This window comes from Lissotriton helveticus, chromosome 1_1 (genome assembly GCF_964261635.1).
Source record: "Lissotriton helveticus chromosome 1_1, aLisHel1.1, whole genome shotgun sequence".
NCBI lineage: Eukaryota > Metazoa > Chordata > Amphibia > Caudata > Salamandridae > Lissotriton > Lissotriton helveticus.
The window spans coordinates 20,432,204-20,452,000 of record NC_136057.1 but is presented as its reverse complement, the minus strand read 5'-3'; the positions used below and the strand labels follow the sequence as shown (position 1 = coordinate 20,452,000).

General features: G+C 50.1%; 1 protein-coding gene across 2 annotated transcripts in view; it reads left to right on the top strand.

Annotated features, from left to right (window-relative positions):
* FTSJ3 (FtsJ RNA 2'-O-methyltransferase 3) overlaps positions 1 to 19,797 on the top strand; it is a 167,827-nt gene that overhangs the window by 35,328 nt on the left and 112,702 nt on the right. For both annotated transcript variants that reach the window (XM_078673959.1, XM_078673951.1), the window contains exons 7-9: positions 9,940 to 10,134; positions 11,189 to 11,304; positions 17,619 to 17,723. In XM_078673959.1, coding sequence (XP_078530085.1) covers positions 9,940 to 10,134; positions 11,189 to 11,304; positions 17,619 to 17,723 — 416 coding nt within the window. The remainder of the gene's footprint in view (positions 1 to 9,939; positions 10,135 to 11,188; positions 11,305 to 17,618; positions 17,724 to 19,797) is intronic.

The window sequence follows — 19,797 nt, the reverse complement described above, 5'->3', positions numbered from 1 at the left end:
TGATGTCACTTCTGCAACATCACGAGCCAAAGTGCAAGGAGAAAGGGTCTATGCACCCCGCCCTCAGACACAAACAGATCATGGCTCTCTTCTTTCACCCCCACAAGCAGGGTTTGCAGCTTCTCTTAAGATGCATCCACCCCTTCTGCTTCGAGCATAGCTCAGTCTTCAAGCAGAAGTATATCTTGGCGCTTTACACCACACCTGTTATTATTGCCTAACCCAGCGGTACTCCTTTTATCCGCACCCAAACTGTATACGTTTAGGGATCGCAGTTTGCGCGCAGATCTCTGCAGTGAGCGCCCAACCCAGAAAGCTATCTAACTGAACAAACTGTGTGGCAGGATCCATTTGCTGGCACATATAGCAATAATAGGTGTCCTGCAGAGCGCCAAAATGCTGCTTCGATGAGCTTCAAGCATCTCTATGCTTTCAGAAAAAAAAAAGTTAATAACCATACATTTGGCACTTTGCGCCTAAACCTCCTCTGTCGTTGTACAGCACTTTCTTCCACCTCTCTCCCTTGCCTTATAGCTACAAACTATATATATAACAAATAGTGCCAACCCCAAGCCTGAAGGCGCTTTGCTAATAATATTTCGCTGTACTTCATGTTGTGCTTACACTTGCTTGTATTTCCTGTGGTTGGGATGACACCTCTGTGTAGGACGAAACCTTCACACCAGATTTCAATTCGGTGGGTGGACAAGGGGTTGGCGTCAAATAAACCCTGTTGCTGTTTCCAGTGCCATGCATAGACGAACTGGTGGTCAGGGCCGGATTTATAGCTGGTGGGCCTAGTGCCACAGTCTATTTGCCCTCCCCCCACCCCTACGACCTCCTTCTCTGTCGCAAAAGCGGTAACCCAGTTCTTTAATCTGCATTGTGCACGTACTGTTCAGCAGGCACATTAACCCTCTGCGCTACTTGGTGAATCCAAACTGCCCCTAGACATAACTCTGGTTTCACTTCTGCAGGGACATTAATCACCAGTTACTTTTACTTTTTAGTGCTGGTCCCACAAGGAACTCTGCAGCAGCAGGTACTTTTGAATCAGTAAGATAAAAAAAAAAAAAGCGGCAGCCAGCAAAAACACAGGCGGTGGTATCCAGCTGCCCCATCGACTGCAATAAACGGGATAAATTGAGCTCTGCTACTAGTTTTGATGACCCAGGTTAGTAAAGTGCTCAGTAATTGTAATGATGGGCCGTTAAGAAAGCAAAAAAAAATGCCCCTCAGGTCTTTCAGTTGTTGGTAAGATTGTCCCAGAATAAGGCGCTGTGAAATTTGCTGTTACTGCACCTACTATCTCCTCAAATAGTTACAGTAATATGTGCTTTGTGGGGCTCGATGTGTGGGGGGGCTCTGTGTGGGTGTGTGGGGGGGCTCTGTGTGGGTGTGTGGGGGGGCTCTGTGTGGGTGTGTGTGGGGGGCTCTGTGTGGGTGTGTGTGGGGGTGCTCTGTGTGCGTGTGGGGGGGCTCTCTATGGGTGTGTGTGGCATTTGCGAGAGATTAAGCTATTGCCATTGAAAATGACAATGCCATTTATTTATCTGTTTTCAAAACCAACACATAAATAAAAAAGTTGTCATTTACAATGCCAATAGCTCTAACTTTTGCAAAGGCAAAACCGTTGCATTGTAAATGCTTGTTTTTTTTTTTTTGGTAGTTTTATATAGCGCGAACTAGACCCGAACCGAATCAGGTATCCGAGCGCTTTACATAGCACAAGTTACGTTTTTACATGAGAACACACACTTTCATTTTTTTTAGGCACGGGGAGATTAAGTGATTTGCCCAGAATCACAGGAGGTTTGGCGTCGTTACCGAGACACGAACCCAGATCCCCAGGTCCGAGGTCGAGCGCCTTAGCCGTTAGGCCAACTCCTCTCCCCTAGCTTTCAACTCATGCTCATACTTTGTGGTCGCACCAGCACGTTTGATCTACTGGCATTGTTTAGTTATTGTTTTAATCAAATAAGGTTGGAGTTTTTTCTCGTTCATAAGGAATGTTTCATGCTTAAGGTCTACATGAACAGAAAGAATTGTATATGCTTCTGTAATTTAGCTCTGGCAGCATCACAGCGGCGCGTCCAACGCGGAAAGAAAAAGCAATTTTACACAATAATCTGGATAGCTTGACTCCATTGCATTACATCACTAAAATCACACACTCGTTAGGCTAATCTGTTTGGTCTGTATACCTGCAAAGTCGTCGCCTGAGGGTAAGAATGAATCTGACATAACTGTGTCTACTCTTGTAGCACCCGCCATCTTCGTGGTATGACTCTTTCTGGTCAGGATATTGTCTAGTGTGCCATTAAAATGACCTTGTGACCTCTTTACTGCCTGTAGTACCAATGGCTTGCATGTACTTGTATGTATAGATGTAACTTGGGGACACTTTTAGTGAGCCCCAAAGATTGGGAGAGAGCACACAGGGAAAGAGGTAGGTTTTTGGCGAGGGTGAGGGCAGCGATAGAGGAGTCCGAACTTTGCTTTCCATTTTAGGACTGGTCATGTGGTAGCAGTGCTGTGACTGAGCTTTAACAGAATCCTGGTGAAGTGTTGGTTTTTACCCAAAACAATTGAGACTTGAAAGCCCCACAAGTTATGTAGTGTTTGTTGGACCTGTGTCCCAACTGGACACAGACTCAGGGTAATCCTTTTTGCCTGGACACACAGTCTTATAGCCTATATACACGGGCACGCTATGATGAGGTAACTGAACACAGACTACCGGGCACTTTTTATTTTCTTTACTCAACATAGACTACCAGGTAGTTCTATTCACTGGACACCCAAATTGCTCACTAGCCCTTTGTAACCGAACACACAGACTAGCAGGTAGTCCCATTTTACTGGACTCGGAGTACCGAGTAACCCTGTATAACATGCCCAGACTCTTGATACCTAAAGATGACCTTTTATTGGACACGCCCATGCTTGTTTTGAAAGTGCCTTTTTTCCGGCCAAAAGCTTCTTGGAGTACTTTAGTGTCAACTCAGAAACTTGGTCTCAAACCCACTGAGTTGTCCAGTTTTTCCCAGAGATGGAGACATTGGGACTTTGGAGGCTGGCGTAAAGCACTTTTCTGGCCAACTGCATCCTTTTGGTTGATATATCTGTTCCATTTACAAATTGTTTAATATCAATTAAAATCCCTCAAGTGTCTTCTTATTTTCAGTATGCATTCTCGTTTTCTCTGTCCCTTTTTACATTCTTGATGATGTTCTTTCTCTTATTTCCTCACATTTGCTTCACATGTAGTTTATTGTGTGTTAGTTATAGTGTCGACTGTATTTGGGTTTGCTACCTCTTCTTCCTCCAGTAGAAGTCTTGAAATGCTCAGTCTTGCTTCCTGAAGAGCCAAGTGCCTAAAGAGTCTCTTGGCAATTCTTTTGAAGTGTACCAGCATTGTGGCCTCTGGACACAAGTAGTTAAGTGTATCCACACTAAATACTGTTCAGTGACCACCGACTATTCCAGGAGCCAAAGAAGGGCTTCTTGCCTTCTCCCTCTAGTGAGGCTGGCATCAAAGGCTTCTTGCCGCTGGCATCAAAGGCTTCTTGCCTTCTCCCTCTAGTGAGGCTGGCATCAAAGGCTTCTTGCCTTCTCCCTCTAGTGAGGCTGGCATCAAAGGCTTCTTGCCTTCTCCCTCTAGTGAGGCTGGCATCAAAGGCTGAGGCTGGCATCAAAGGCTTCTTGCCTCCTCCCTGTAGTGAGGCTGGCATCAAAGGCTTCTTGCCTTCTTCCTCTAGTGAGGCTGGCATCAAAGGCTTCTTGCCTTCTCCCTCTAGTGAGGCTGGCATCAAAGGCTTCTTGCCTCCTCCCTCTCGTGAGGCTGGCATCAAAGGCTTCTTGCCTTCTCCCTCTAGTGAGGCTGGCATCAAAGCCTTCTTGCCTCCTCCCTCTAGTGAGGCTGGCATCAAAGGCTTCTTGCCTCCTCCCTCTAGTGAGGCTGGCATCAAAGGCTTCTTGCCTTCTCCCTCTAGTGAGGCTAGCATCAAAGGCTTCTTTCCTTCTCCCTCTAGTGAGGCTGGCATCAAAGGCTTCTTGCCTCCTCCCTCTAGTGAGGCTGGCATCAAAGGCTTCTTGCCTCCTCCCTCTACTGAGGCTGGCATCAAAGGCTTCTTGCCTCTCCCTCTAGTGAGGCTGGCATCAAAGGCTTCTTGCCTTCTCCCTCTAGTGAGGCTGGCATCAAAGGCTTCTTGCCTTCTCCCTCTAGTGAGGCTGGCATCAAAGGCTTCTTGCCTTCTTCCTCTAGTGAGGCTGGCATCAAAGGCTTCTTGCCTTCTCCCTCTAGTGAGGCTGGCATCAAAGGCTTCTTGCCTCCTCCCTCTCGTGAGGCTGGCATCAAAGGCTTCTTGCCTTCTCCCTCTAGTGAGGCTGGCATCAAAGCCTTCTTGCCTCCTCCCTCTAGTGAGGCTGGCATCAAAGGCTTCTTGCCTCCTCCCTCTAGTGAGGCTGGCATCAAAGGCTTCTTGCCTTCTCCCTCTAGTGAGGCTAGCATCAAAGGCTTCTTTCCTTCTCCCTCTAGTGAGGCTGGCATCAAAGGCTTCTTGCCTCCTCCCTCTAGTGAGGCTGGCATCAAAGGCTTCTTGCCTCCTCCCTCTACTGAGGCTGGCATCAAAGGCTTCTTGCCTCTCCCTCTAGTGAGGCTGGCATCAAAGGCTTCTTGCCTCCTCCCTCTACTGAGGCTGGCATCAAAGGCTTCTTGCCTCCTCCCTCTAGTGAGGCTGGCATCAAAGGCTTCTTGCCTTCTCCCTCTAGTGAGGCTGGCATCAAAGGCTTCTTTCCTTCTCCCTCTAGTGAGGCTGGCATCAAAGGCTTCTTGCCTCCTCCCTCTAGTGAGGCTGGCATCAAAGGCTTCTTGCCGTCTCCCTCTAGTGAGGCTGGCATCAAAGGCTTCTTGCCTTCTCCCTCTAGTGAGGCTGGCATCAAAGGCTTCTTGCCTCTCCCTCTAGTGAGGCTGGCATCAAAGGCTTCTTGCCTCCTCCCTCTACTGAGGCTGGCATCAAAGGCTTCTTGCCTCCTCCCTCTAGTGAGGCTGGCATCAAAGGCTTCTTGCCTTCTCCCTCTAGTGAGGCTGGCATCAAAGGCTTCTTGCCTCCTCCCTCTAGTGAGGCTGGCATCAAAGGCTTCTTGCCTCCTCCCTCTAGTGAGGCTGGCATCAAAGGCTTCTTGCCTCCTCCCTCTAGTGAGGCTGGCATCAAAGGCTTCTTGCCTCCTCCCTCTAGTGAGGCTGGCATCAAAGGCTTCTTGCCTCTCCCTCTAGTGAGGCTGGCATCAAAGGCTTCTTGCCTCTCCCTCTAGTGAGGCTGGCATCAAAGGCTTCTTGCCTTCCCCCTCTAGTGAGGCTGGCATCAAAGGCTTCTTGCCTCCTCCCTCTAGTGAGGCTGGCATCAAAGGCTTCTTGCCGTCTCCCTCTAGTGAGGCTGGCATCAAAGGCTTCTTGCCTCCTCCTTCTAGTGAGGCTGGCATCAAAGGCTTCTTGCCTTCTCCCTCTAGTGAGGCTGGCATCAAAGGCTTCTTGCCTTCTCCCTCTAGTGAGGCTGGCATCAAAGGCTTCTTGCCTTCTCCCTCTAGTGAGGCTGGCATCAAAGGCTTCTTGCCTCCTCCCTCTAGTGAGGCTGGCATCAAAGGCTTCTTGCCTCCTCCCTCTAGTGAGGCTGGCATCAAAGGCTTCTTGCCTTCTCCCTCTAGTGAGGCTGGCATCAAAGGCTTCTTGCCTCCTCCCTCTAGTGAGGCTGGCATCAAAGGCTTCTTGCCTTCCCCCTCTAGTGAGGCTGGCATCAAAGGCTTCTTGCCTCCTCCCTCTAGTGAGGCTGGCATCAAAGGCTTCTTGCCTTCTCCCTCTAGTGAGGCTGGCATCAAAGGCTTCTTGCCTTCTCCCTCTAGTGAGGCTGGCATCAAAGGCTTCTTGCCTTCCCCCTCTAGTGAGGCTGGCATCAAAGGCTTCTTGCCTTCTCCCTCTAGTGAGGCTGGCATCAAAGGCTTCTTGCCTTCTCCCTCTAGTGAGGCTGGCATCAAAGGCTTCTTGCCTCCTCCCTCTAGTGAGGCTGGCATCAAAGGCTTCTTGCCTCCTCCCTCTAGTGAGGCTGGCATCAAAGGCTTATTGCCTTCTCCCTCTAGTGAGGCTGGCATCAAAGGCTTCTTGCCTCCTCCCTCTAGTGAGGCTGGCATCAAAGGCTTCTTGCCTTCCCCCTCTAGTGAGGCTGGCATCAAAGGCTTCTTGCCTCCTCCCTCTAGTGAGGCTGGCATCAAAGGCTTCTTGCCTTCTCCCTCTAGTGAGGCTGGCATCAAAGGCTTCTTGCCTTCTCCCTCTAGTGAGGCTGGCATCAAAGGCTTCTTGCCTCCTCCCTCTAGTGAGGCTGGCATCAAAGGCTTCTTGCCTTCTTCCTCTAGTGAGGCTGGCATCAAAGGCTTCTTGCCTTCTTCCTCTAGTGAGGCTGGCATCAAAGGCTTCTTGCCTCTCCCTCTAGTGAGGCTGGCATCAAAGGCTTCTTGCCTCCTCCCTCTAGTGAGGCTGGCATCAAAGGCTTCTTGCCTTCCCCCTCTAGTGAGGCAGGCACCAAAGGCTTCTTGCCTTCTCCCTCTAGTGAGGCTAGCATCAAAGGCTTCTTGCCTCCTCCATCTAGTGAGGCTGGCATCAAAGGCTTCTTGCCTTCTCCCTCTAGTGAGGCTGGCATCAAAGGCTTCTTGCCTCCCCCCTCTAGTGAGGCTGGCACCAAAGGCTTCTTGCCTTCTCCCTCTAGTGAGGCTAGCATCAAAGGCTTCTTGCCTCCTCCCTCTAGTGAGGCTGGCATCAAAGGCTTCTTGCCTCCTCCCTCTAGTGAGGCTGGCATCAAAGGCTTCTTGCCTCTCCCTCTAGTGAGGCTGGCATCAAAGGCTTCTTGCCTCTCCCTCTAGTGAGGCTGGCATCAAAGGCTTCTTGCCTCTCCCTCTAGTGAGGCTGGCATCAAAGGCTTCTTGCCTCCTCCCTCTAGTGAGGCTGGCATCAAAGGCTTCTTGCCTCCTCCCTCTAGCGAGGCTGGCATCAAAGGCTTCTTGCCTCTCCCTCTAGTGAGGCTGGCATCAAAGGCTTCTTGCCTTCTTCCTCTAGTGAGGCTGGCATCAAAGGCTTCTTGCCTCCTCCCTCTAGTGAGGCTGGCATCAAAGGCTTCTTGCCTCTCCCTCTAGTGAGGCTGGCATCAAAGGCTTCTTGCCTTCTCCCTCTAGTGAGGCTGGCATCAAAGGCTTCTTGCCTTCTCCCTCTAGTGAGGCTGGCATCAAAGGCTTCTTGCCTCTCCCTCTAGTGAGGCTGGCATCAAAGGCTTCTTGCCTTCTCCCTCTAGTGAGGCTGGCATCAAAGGCTTCTTGCCTCTCCCTCTAGTGAGGCTGGCATCAAAGGCTTCTTGCCTCCTCCCTCTAGTGAGGCTGGCATCAAAGGCTTCTTGCCTCTCCCTCTAGTGAGGCTGGCATCAAAGGCTTCTTGCCTCCTCCCTCTAGTGAGGCTGGCATCAAAGGCTTCTTGCCTTCTCCCTCTAGTGAGGCTGGCATCAAAGGCTTCTTGCCTTCTCCCTCTAGTGAGGCTGGCATCAAAGGCTTCTTGCCTCCTCCCTCTAGTGAGGCTGGCATCAAAGGCTTCTTGCCTTCTCCCTCTAGTGAGGCTGGCATCAAAGGCTTCTTGCCTCCTCCCTCTAGTGAGGCTGGCATCAAAGGCTTCTTGCCTCCTCCCTCTAGTGAGGCTGGCATCAAAGGCTTCTTGCCTTCTCCCTCTAGTGAGGCTGGCATCAAAGGCTTCTTGCCTCCTCCCTCTAGTGAGGCTGGCATCAAAGGCTTCTTGCCTCCTCCCTCTAGTGAGGCTGGCATCAAAGGCTTCTTGCCTCCTCCCTCTAGTGAGGCTGGCATCAAAGGCTTCTTGCCTCCTCCCTCTAGTGAGGCTGGCATCAAAGGCTTCTTGCCTTCTCCCTCTAGTGAGGCTGGCATCAAAGGCTTCTTGCCTCTCCCTCTAGTGAGGCTGGCATCAAAGGCTTCTTGCCTTCTCCCTCTAGTGAGGCTGGCATCAAAGGCTTCTTGCCTCCTCCCTCTAGTGAGGCTGGCATCAAAGGCTTCTTGCCTCTCCCTCTAGTGAGGCTGGCATCAAAGGCTTCTTGCCTCTCCCTCTAGTGAGGCTGGCATCAAAGGCTTCTTGCCTTCCCCCTCTAGTGAGGCTGGCATCAAAGGCTTCTTGCCTTCTCCCTCTAGTGAGGCTGGCATCAAAGGCTTCTTGCCTCTCCCTCTAGTGAGGCTGGCATCAAAGGCTTCTTGCCTCCTCCCTCTAGTGAGGCTGGCATCAAAGGCTTCTTGCCTTCTCCCTCTAGTGAGGCTGGCATCAAAGGCTTCTTGCCTCCTCCCTCTAGTGAGGCTGGCATCAAAGGCTTCTTGCCTCTCCCTCTAGTGAGGCTGGCATCAAAGGCTTCTTGCCTCCTCCCTCTAGTGAGGCTGGCATCAAAGGCTTCTTGCCTCCTCCCTCTAGTGAGGCTGGCATCAAAGGCTTCTTGCCTTCTCCCTCTAGTGAGGCTGGCATCAAAGGCTTCTTGCCTTCTCCCTCTAGTGAGGCTGGCATCAAAGGCTTCTTGCCTTCTCCCTCTAGTGAGGCTGGCATCAAAGGCTTCTTGCCTCTCCCTCTAGTGAGGCTGGCATCAAAGGCTTCTTGCCTCTCCCTCTAGTGAGGCTGGCATCAAAGGCTTCTTGCCTCTCCCTTTAGTGAGGCTGGCATCAAAGGCTTCTTGCCTCCTCCCTCTAGTGAGGCTGGCATCAAAGGCTTCTTGCCTTCTCCCTCTAGTGAGGCTGGCATCAAAGGCTTCTTGCCTCTCCCTCTAGTGAGGCTGGCATCAAAGGCTTCTTGCCTCTCCCTCTAGTGAGGCTGGCATCAAAGGCTTCTTGCCTCCTCCCTCTAGTGAGGCTGGCATCAAAGGCTTCTTGCCTTCTCCCTCTAGTGAGGCTGGCATCAAAGGCTTCTTGCCTCTCCCTCTAGTGAGGCTGGCATCAAAGGCTTCTTGCCTCTCCCTCTAGTGAGGCTGGCATCAAAGGCTTCTTGCCTTCTCCCTCTAGTGAGGCTGGCATCAAAGGCTTCTTGCCTTCTCCCTCTGGTGAGGCTGACATCAAAGGCTTCTTGCCGTCTCCCTCTAGTGAGGCTGGCATCAAAGGCTTCTTGCCTCTCCCTCTAGTGAGGCTGGCATCAAAGGCTTCTTGCCTTCTCCCTCTAGTGAGGCTGGCATCAAAGGCTTCTTGCCTCTCCCTCTAGTGAGGCTGGCATCAAAGGCTTCTTGCCTCCTCCTTCTAGTGAGGCTGGCATCAAAGGCTTCTTGCCTTCTCCCTCTAGTGAGGCTGGCATCAAAGGCTTCTTGCCTCCTCCCTCTAGTGAGGCTGGCATCAAAGGCTTCTTGCCTCTCCCTCTAGTGAGGCTGGCATCAAAGGCTTCTTGCCTCTCCCTCTAGTGAGGCTGGCATCAAAGGCTTCTTGCCTCTCCCTCTAGTGAGGCTGGCATCAAAGGCTTCTTGCCTCCTCCCTCTAGTGAGGCTGGCATCAAAGGCTTCTTGCCTTCTCCCTCTAGTGAGGCTGGCATCAAAGGCTTCTTGCCTCTCCCTCTAGTGAGGCTGGCATCAAAGGCTTCTTGCCTTCTCCCTCTAGTGAGGCTGGCATCTTTTCGTAATCTTCACACTGCTGATCCCTCGCTCTATGCGAACACCTTTCCTTCTGCATCTGTGTACTGACTACCTTTGCAAGTATCTCTCTGCTTCCACCGCCTCACTTTGTGGTCACCTGTTGTCCTGATGTCTCGGCTCCTCCTGCTGCCTCCTCTGAATTGCTTCTCTCCCCTGATTGTGCTTTTCCTCATGCTTTCTTGATTCTTCGTTCCCTGATTGATATTACCTCGTCTTCAGTTTGCTGACCTTCTCCTCCTCTGTGCAGCTAACCTGACCCTCATGGCGCTGCGCTGCGCCACCGAGTGCCTCAACAAAGGAGGCTGGTTCATCACCAAAGTCTTCCGCTCCAAGGATTACCAGCCGCTGCTCTGGATCTTCCAGCAGTTCTTCAGAAAGGTGCAGGCCACCAAGCCGCAGGCCTCCAGGAACGAGTCTGCTGAGATCTTCGTCGTTTGCCAGGGTAAGTGCTTCGAGGCCTTGATCGTTGTGGGTGAGCGGACTGGTCACTGGGTGAGCAAACAATACGTTCATGGCATACATTTTCTGACTCAGCAGACATGTCACAGCAGAATCTGACAGGCCCTTCCTCAGGGCTCTATTCTCCAGAAACACTCAAAGCCCTGGTCAGCAGATGTCACTGTAAGAATAATTATTGATTCAGAATGGGAAAGCAATTCGGCAGCACGTCCAGCCCTGCCCGGAACAGGTGGCATTCTAGGAGCAGCAGTTGACTGGCCTGTTTTAGAAGAAGTCCCAGTCCTGACAAGCAGGTGTCACTCTTAAGGAACTAAGGGGCATATGTATCAAGCCCTTTTCCCATTCGCAAACTGCTTTTTGGGATGTATCATCCCAAAAGACATTGCAAATTAGAGAATCGCAAAATTTGCGATTCTCTATTTTGCGAAAGCATTTAAGGAATCGCGAATTGCGATTCCTTAAATGCGATGTAACAAGCACCCAAGTTGTGTGATTTCTCCTTGAGAAATCGAAAATTACCACAAACTTCAAGTTGGTGGGAATTTGCGATTTCTGTGAAAAATGCACTTTTTGGCATTTGCAAAGTGCCATGTGTCGCACATACATGCCCTTAGGGCATGTATGTGCACCATATGCGCACACATGCTCATTTCAGGGGTGCGTCAGGGTGTCATGACGCCCTTGCACCCTTGAAATTATTCTCAATTTGCGATTCTCGAATTGCGAATCGCAAATTGAGAATGTCTTCCTATTCATTCCTATGGTTCTCCTGGCCCAAAGGAATTAATGGGAAGGTATTCCTTTAATTGCGATTCGCCATTTGCAAATCACAATTAAGGACTGCCAAGAAATCGCTAACTATTTGCGCATTTTGTAAATACATCTCATTTGCGATTCTCAAATGGCAATTCTCAAAATCGCTATTTGTGAATCGCAAATAGAGTATTTGATACATATGCCCCTGAACAACAACTCTCTCTTCACTACCAGTATTTGCTAATCTTCATCCCACTTTGGACATTTCTTTTGATTTGCAGGTTATCTGGCACCCGACAAAATCGACTCCAAATTCTTTGACTCGAAATATGCTTTTAAGGAGGTGGAAATCCAGGCAAAAACTGTGAGCGACTTGATCAGTACCAAGAAGCCAAAGGTAAGACCATTCTGTCCTGCTGTTGTGTGTCTGGAGATGTGTGCACATGGGTGGAGAGGGCCTTGGTAAAGGGATTATCTGTCAGGCAAGGCATCCCCCATAATAATGCTTGGCCCCTTAAGTGTAACTTGCAGCAGCCAGCATTTACTTTCAGAACATAATGTTTGCTCAGGTTAACGTTTTCCTGACCCCGGAGTATGTTCAACATGCAGGAAAACTTTGAAGACTTGCACTGTACTGTCAAACATGAAAGTATTTCTTTAATTTGCACGTGATCGGCAGCACTGCTCCTGCCTGGTCGTCTACGCAAATTAATGAGTTGGAATAGGTCATTGTTATTTCTCACGAGTCGCTGTAATGAGCGCCTGAATAAAAGGCGTGTTTTTAATCTCAACTCTCCTTTTTATAGAGTGGCTATCATTATTTCAACGTATCCTTCCTATAAACACTCCTCACCCCTCTGTTTTTTTTAGATCACTAGTTCAGTCGTCCATCGTTCTTTCCTTCGTACTGTATAGTAGACTATAGATAGAGAGTATACGTAGTTTACAAGCAAACCGTTACATCATGTGCTGCACTTGACACTAAGGTTAGTAGATTGACAAAGCAAACTCTACCCTGGCACTAGGGAACTGACTCGGGGCACCCGCAAAGGTGGCAGTAATGTTGGGGCGCTGGCTTGGACATTTCCACCCTTACGCTAACATAGGGACGCCAGGACTGCAGGATAGTGAAACTAAGATGGTGAAATTGGGCACAATGCTAGAATGTGGCACAACGTAGGGACATTGACGGGGGCTGGGGCGGCACCAGTGTACTGACAGATGGGGGGGATACTAGGACACTGATCATGCAACTGGGACTAGTACACTGGCACAGATGCACCAACAGTGACATGAGGAGTTTGACACCATGATAATGACCCTGGATTGCTGGTTCGGATCATGCACGTCGACTCTAGGACATGGACAGGGGCACCAACACCGACACAAACATTGACACAGCTGCAGTCACAAGATGCCGCAGCCACTGGGACACAGATCCACTAGAATGCTGATGAAGGCCACTGGCGTTGAAGGTAGGATGATGGCAAGGGGCACTTACACTAGGAGACATGTCACGGGGCTGTATGACACAGACCGTAAGATATGACGCTGGAACACACCACTAGGGCAGTGAGAACTCCGGGACACTCACTGAAGGGAAATGAAAGGGGAGGATTCAACACCAGGGTACTGACTTGTTGACTAAAATATGTCCCTGACTAGGGGCTAATGGCAAATGAACACTGACATGGAGACACTGACCTAGGGACTCAGACGTGCGTCTTCTGTTGGCTCTCTTGTCTCAGCAGTCGGCTCCAGCTCAGTCTTGGTTGAGGGACACTGGGTTCATAACTTGCACCACAGCGGTGATTCCCCGGGCTTGTCTTCACCGAAAGCCTCTCCTCAATCAAGCACTGGAGTCTTTGGGGTGTTCTTCTGCGGTGGCACAGGATATTCAGAACTCCCGCAGGGGTTCCGCACTTAAGTCTTACAATAAGAACTGGGGCTCCTTTGTTAGTTCGTGTTTCACTCATGAGATGGATCTGGTGGCTGGGGAGCCGGTAAAGATTCTGGAGTTCCTGAGGGATGGCTTTTTAAAAATCTTGCCCCCCGCTACTCTGGGGCAGTTATCCGTGCCTGCAGGGGGTCGGGAGGTTCTACGTAGGGTATTGCTCCTTTGGTGGTTCGGTTGTTGCAGAGTTTTTTGGCGCTGTTAGCCGATGTCTCCAATGATTATTCCTTCCTGGTACTTGCTGAATGTCCTTCACTCCAGTTGTTCCCTTTTCAACCTTTGATGGAGGCCATTTGGTACGATTATCTGCGAAGTTGGCTCTTCTGGTGGCTATTGCTTTAGCCCGCTGGTTGGGGGAATTGGGGGGTTTGCTGATATCCTGTCCCTTTTTACACAATTTCTGCCAGATAAAGTGATTCTGAGATTGGATCCAGTCTTTGTCATTACTTTTTTTAAAGTTCCATTTACAGCAGGAGGTTGTTCGTCCTGATATTTCCTGACGAGGTTGATGGTCAGGTTGCCTTCAATTTGGGCTCTTCGGGTTTATCTGCAATGCACTCAGGAGTTTCGCCTTTTCTTGGCTCTGTTTGGGTCTTTTGTTGGGGTGGCTAAAGGGAAACAAGCATTGGCATAGCCAATAGGTCTCGCTTGTGGGACCTTATAAGTATTTAGTTTTGCACCAAGGATATTGTGCTGCAAAACTAAATACTTATAAGGTCCCACAAGCGAGACCTATTGGCAATGCCAATGCTTGTTGAAAATTTTCTGAGAGGGAAACGAGAGCGCCGTGGGTGAATACATTTTCTTGATTTATTCTGACCGCAGGAGTTAATCATAGAAGTCACATTGCTTGCAGGTAGTCTGTGAGAATAACTGTGAATTGAATTCCGACTATGCCTTTCGTTGAAAATGACGTTATACATAGGAACAACAGATGTGTAGTATGTAGGGTTTATCCGGCTGACGATCTTCCGTTATTAACCAAGCTGGCGAGTGTTAAATGCCCTTAATTTTTTCTTTCGCCACCTTTTATTTACATTTTACTGAGTGTTTCTTATACGGAGCTATCGGCGCTTAATTGTCCCTATTTTTGAATTGATCTGTGGAAACTGGGCTTCCGAAAGGTGATGTCTCCACGTAAGCGTGTCTGGCTGTGGATCACAACATTTGAAGCCATAAAAGAGAAAACATGAATGAATGCAACGCACTAGTTGAATGTGCTGGCTACGACTGAATGTTTTCAAAACTTAAAATGAGGCAGTCGGACTTTGTTTCAACTTCACAATAATAACTAATGCCTAGTTTATGAGCGTCTGTGTAAATTAAGATGCCTTGGGAGGTTTTAAGAAGTAACAAACAAATGCGTGCGCCGGGAAAGGAAGGCAGCTGTGTAAATTAAGATGCCTTGGGAGGTTTTAAGAAGTAACAAACAAATGCGTGCGCCGGGAAAGGAAGGCAGCTGTGTAAATTAAGATGCCTTGGGAGGTTTTAAGAAGTAACAAACAAATGCGTGCGCCGGGAAAGGAAGGCAGAGAAGGAAGGGGGAGGAGAAATGCGACACGGCGGGCAGGGGAGGGGGCCCGAGTGGGGAGAGCGGCGAAAATGACTAATTAGGGGAGGAGAAGCCGAGAAGCCGCAGAGCGCTCGCTGGGCGAAGCCCTTTGATGTGCTGTGCGGCAAATGCAATTAGGAGGGAGGGAGGCTGATGCGCGTTCGTGTTTGATCACGTGGTTCACGTGAACTTCATGAAAACGCCAGCAAAAAGCTGGTGGTTTCATGAGGATTTTGGCTACTTGAATTCTTGCGCGCATCGATAGATCGCGAGACCTAAAAAGGTGTCTACTGCAACTATTAGTAGATGGGTGTGTCTGGCAGTTTGTCAGTCTTATAAGTCTTTGGGGCTGGTTCCTCCGGCTCAGGTTCAAGGTCTTTCTCCTAGATGTGTCTCCGCTCCCTGGCCCAAGTCTGTAGAATTTTCTATCCCAAAAATGTTTTGGGCTGCTACTTGGCAGTCCCATCACGCTTTTATCAAGCCTTATCGGCTGACTGTCTTGGATGCTTCTTGGGATAATATTGCTGTGCATGTTATGAAGGCTGTTGTGTCTTGTGCCTGGTTTAATACATCTTGAGTTGTTAATTCGTTTGTGGTGTAATACTTGCTTCTTGTGTTAGGGCTTGTGAAGTCCTAACTGTGGTAATGACTGTGAAGAGGGGATCCCATGACGGGGTAAGGTTGTCCTCGTCCCAGTCCTGTCCCCTCCTTACCTCTATTGTGTCTGCTCTTTTTACTAGCAGGCATGGAGACTGGTGGACGGGGCTTATATAGAAACATAAAAAACAGACTAGCGTGTTAGCAACCTGTTGGAAGGCGGGGCCACAGCATAGTAATGACTAGGACGAGGAGGACCTATGAGGGGGTAATGAAGATTTCTGGGAAGTAACAACACATATTCCAGCAGTAAAAACCCTAAATGAGCTTTTTTAATGTGGAAAGGCTAGTAGTAGCCCCATTGGCCAGTTGCAGGGTAGCACCCCAGCCCTGCTAACTTCTGAATGGGACTACTAAGGTTGGTACTGTTTGGTATCAAATGAATCAGTACATTAAATACAATTTAATGGTCCAATCAAATCTAATGTCACTGGTGGGGAAAGGCGCCACTTTATTTGTCCAAGGTTTCCAGTGCTGGTTTACTGATGTCTGCAGGACAAGCCAGGTGTACAACTTTCTGCCCTCCTGGGCAGACATGAGAACGACTCTCAGGACAGGACACAATAGGGGCCTCCATAGGAAGACCGGTGTCACCTCCTTCCTGTAGGAAGCCACACGGGTCGTTGCTCAGCAGGCGAGCTTTAAAGGAGTATCTGCCTTTTGAAGGGCAAATGGGTAACACTTGGGAGAGGGGTGCGCTATTATTACAGCTGTCACTGGGGCCAGGAGAGAAGCCAGTTTTCAAACCTGTTTCCAGGGGCATGTAACCCCTTGAAAGCCACACCTCTGAGGGTGGGGTAGGAACCTCTGAGTGTTAAGAGAGGTGTGTCGTCTTTTTGGTAGTGGGCAGAATGGTGCATCCTGGGATAGCCAGATGCCACACTTCCCAGAAGGTGGTCATCAGGGGGGAGGGAACCTGGTAGCCCATTGGCTACCAACTGCATCCTACCCTGAGGGCATTTTCTGAAGATAAATAGGGCACCCCTGGCACTCAGATCTTGACTGACTCGGAAGAAGAACTGCCCTGCTGAACCAGCAAAGAGACTGCACTGACTAGGACTGCCCCTGGTGGCTAGGGAAGGGAGAGACTGTGCCTGCAGTATCCTGCTGAAGGAGAAGTCCTCCCCAGAGCCCAGTCAAACCAAGAGAACTCCAAGGGTAAGCAGACGGGCCTCCTGTTCGCAGCACAGGGACACAGCAGCTAAATAAGCATGTTCGTAGCCAAAATCTTCAAGGCGCTACCACAGCTGCTGTGCATCGCGAAGACCAAGAATCGATACACAGAGATGCACCCAAGTTTGCTGAGCCCGCGAGTGCTGTCGGAGAGTTCATGGAACCCTCAGAAGGAGAGTTATCGACTTAAGAAGGATTAGTCTGCGACTGGTAGTCCAGTGACGAGTGGACTTCTGCCAGACCGGATAGGACTTTGTGGGATGTCGACCCTGCAACCAAGACATCCTCTCGATCTTCGTGGACCGAGGAATCCATTTAGAAAGACCCTCCCTCCCCCCCCCATCTTCAGCATCCTTCATCCCTTGCATCAGGACCACTCCAAGAATCCACTGCTACACAGATAAAGTGCCTGTAACTGCTGGACGAGTGCTTCCTCTGTGAAGGGAACTGTTCTTGAGGACCTCGCTGGGCCCCTGGACTAGCTGCCTGCTGGGTTGGTCGGCCAAATTTCTTCTTACCGACCGCATTGACACTTATCTGAGTTTTCTTTGAAAAAGTTTGTAAGTGTCCAATTCGTTGACTTTGCCAAGGCTTGCTCATGGTTGAGTGAAATTGCTTTGATTTTAGTATTGCTTATAAAGTCTACCTATCTAAATTCTTATAAAAATACAACTCATTTGTATAAATGGGTGTCTGATTTCTTGTGTTGTCAATCTCTTCAATTGTTTTGGTGCTCTGTAAATGCTTAACACTTGTTCCTCTGTGTAAGCCTTGCTGCTCAGTGCCATGCCTACTCAGGGCTGAGCTGAGGGTTTTAAAGCTGAAACCTACTGGAGCGTAAAGGGTTAGTAAGTGTATTGCAGGGCGAGGCCGCACAACCACACCACACAATACACCCCATTTCCTCACAGTTACTAAAACCCAAGAAGAAACATCCATGAATGGATGGCTACAGAGTGCGTGCAGCCTCTGCGAAAAGGAAGAGTGCTATACCTCCAAATGAGTCATGGACCACTGCGTGTGATCATTTGGAAGCGTGACTGGAGGTTCTAGCATAGGCGTGTGCGTGCTGGAATATCACATTAGTTTGTGTGTGAGAGCAGTCGGTGTGTAAGAAGGATCGATGATATTCACTCTTTCCCTCTCATGCCCTTTAGCACCACTCCTCATTCCTTCCCTGATACTTCTCACCCGGTCTCTCCTCCTTTCACTTGCCTTCTGCCTTGTTTTAGCTATGCTCCTTTGCACGTCTGTTTTTACCCTAAATTGCGCCACTTCTTTACTCTGACTCCATTATTCACCCTCCGTCACCTCATCTCTTTCCTTTAAATTCCTTCCTGCCCTCACCCTGTCCCCTTCTTCTCTTGTGTCCTAGGCCGAGGGCTACGCGGATGGTGACCTCACCCTTTATCACCGCTTTACGCTCATGGAGTTCCTGAAGGCGGAGAATGCAGTGGACTTTCTCTCCAAGGCGAGCGAGGTGAGTTTGCCATTATGATGCCATTCTGTTGCTGTGAGGCGATGCTGCATCAAACAGGTGGTCTGATGTGCCAGTGTTATTGAGGTAAGTCTGCATCCACAAGATCAGTCTGTTGAGGTGAACCCGCCAGAAGATCAGGCTGTTGAGGTGAACCCGCCAGAAGATCAGGCTGTTGAGGTGAACCCGCCAGAAGATCAGGCTGTTGAGGTGAACCCGCCAGATGATCAGGCTGTTGAGGTGAACCCGCCAGAAGATCAGGCTGTTGAGGTGAACCCGCCAGAAGATCAGGCTGTTGAGGTGAACCCGCCAGAAGATCAGGCTGTTGAGGTGAACCCGCCAGAAGATCAGGCTGTTGAGGTGAACCCGCCAGAAGATCAGGCTGTTGAGGTGAACCCGCCAGAAGATCAGGCTGTTGAGGTGAACCCGCCAGAAGATCAGGCTGTTGAGGTGAACCCGCCAGAAGATCAGGCTGTTGAGGTGAACCCGCCAGAAGATCAGGCTGTTGAGGTGAACCCGCCAGAAGATCAGGCTGTTGAGGTAAACCCGCCAGAAGATCAGGCTGTTGAGGTGAACCCGCCAGAAGATCAGGCTGTTGAGGTGAACCCGCCAGAAGATCAGGCTGTTGAGGTGAACCCGCCAGAAGATCAGGCTGTTGAGGTGAACCCGCCAGAAGATCAGGCTGTTGAGGTGAACCCGCCAGAAGATCAGGCTGTTGAGGTGAACCCGCCAGAAGATCAGGCTGTTGAGGTGAACCCGCCAGAAGATCAGGCTGTTGAGGTGAACCCGCCAGAAGATCAGACTGTTGAGGTGAACCCGCCAGAAGATCAGACTGTTGAGGTGAACCCGCCAGAAGATCAGACTGTTGAGGTGAACCCGCCAGAAGATCAGACTGTTGAGGTGAACCCGCCAGAAGATCAGTCTGTTGAGGTGAACCCGCCAGAAGATCAGTCTGTTGAGGTGAGCCCGCCAGAAGATCAGACTGTTGAGGTGAACCCGCCAGAAGATCAGACTGTTGAGGTGAACCCGCCAGAAGATCAGACTGTTGAGGTGAACCCGCCAGAAGATCAGTCTGTTGAGGTGAACCCGCCAGAAGATCAGGCTGTTGAGGTGAGCCCGCCAGAAGATCAGGCTGTTGAGGTGAACCTGCCAGAAGATCAGGCTGTTGAGGTGAACCTGCCAGAAGATCAGGCTGTTGAGGTGAGCCTGCCAGAAGATCAGGCTGTTGAGGTGAGCCTGCCAGAAGATCAGGCTGTTGAGGTGAGCCTGCCAGAAGATCAGGCTGTTGAGGTGAACCTGCCAGAAGATCAGGCTGTTGAGGTGAACCTGCCAGAAGATCAGGCTGTTGAGGTGAACCTGCCAGACGATCACGCTGTTGAGGTGAACCTGCCAGAAGATCAGGCTGTTGAGGTGAACCTGCCAGAAGATCAGGCTGTTGAGGTGAACCTGCCAGAAGGTCAGGCTAGTGAGGTGAACCTGCCAGAAGATCAGGCTGTTGAGGTGAACCTGCCAGACGATCAGGCTGTTGAGGTGAGCCTGCCAGAAGGTCAGGCTGTTGAGGTGAACCTGCCAGAAGATCAGGCTGTTGAGGTGAACCTGCCAGAAGATCAGGCTAGTGAGGTGAACCTGCCAGAAGATCAGGCTGTTGAGGTGAACCCGCCAGAAGATCAGGCTAGTGAGGTGAACCCGCCAGAAGGTCAGGCTGTTGAGGTGAACCTGCCACAAGGCCAGTCTGTTGCCCCAAGGCTAGTGAGGTCGACGCTTCACTTCTGTAACCTAGCGTTTACTTCTCGAGCAGGGATGGGGATGAGACGCAGTGAGTGCCAGATACCTCTATACCGATACCGTGCCAATGAATGATCCGTCTCCATGTGGGTATGCAGAGCAGACTGAGGCATGCTGGGTAGTACTTCATTGCCTTTGATTTTCATCCGTATCATCTATCTAGGGAATGTTTAAGTCGTGGACAAAATGGACTCGGCCTCAAACGCTGGCTTAAGTAAAAGCAGCGCTGAATCGTACATGAGTTAGAACCGTCCCTGGGTTTGAACAGCTCCTAGAGTTTGGCTTCAAGTCC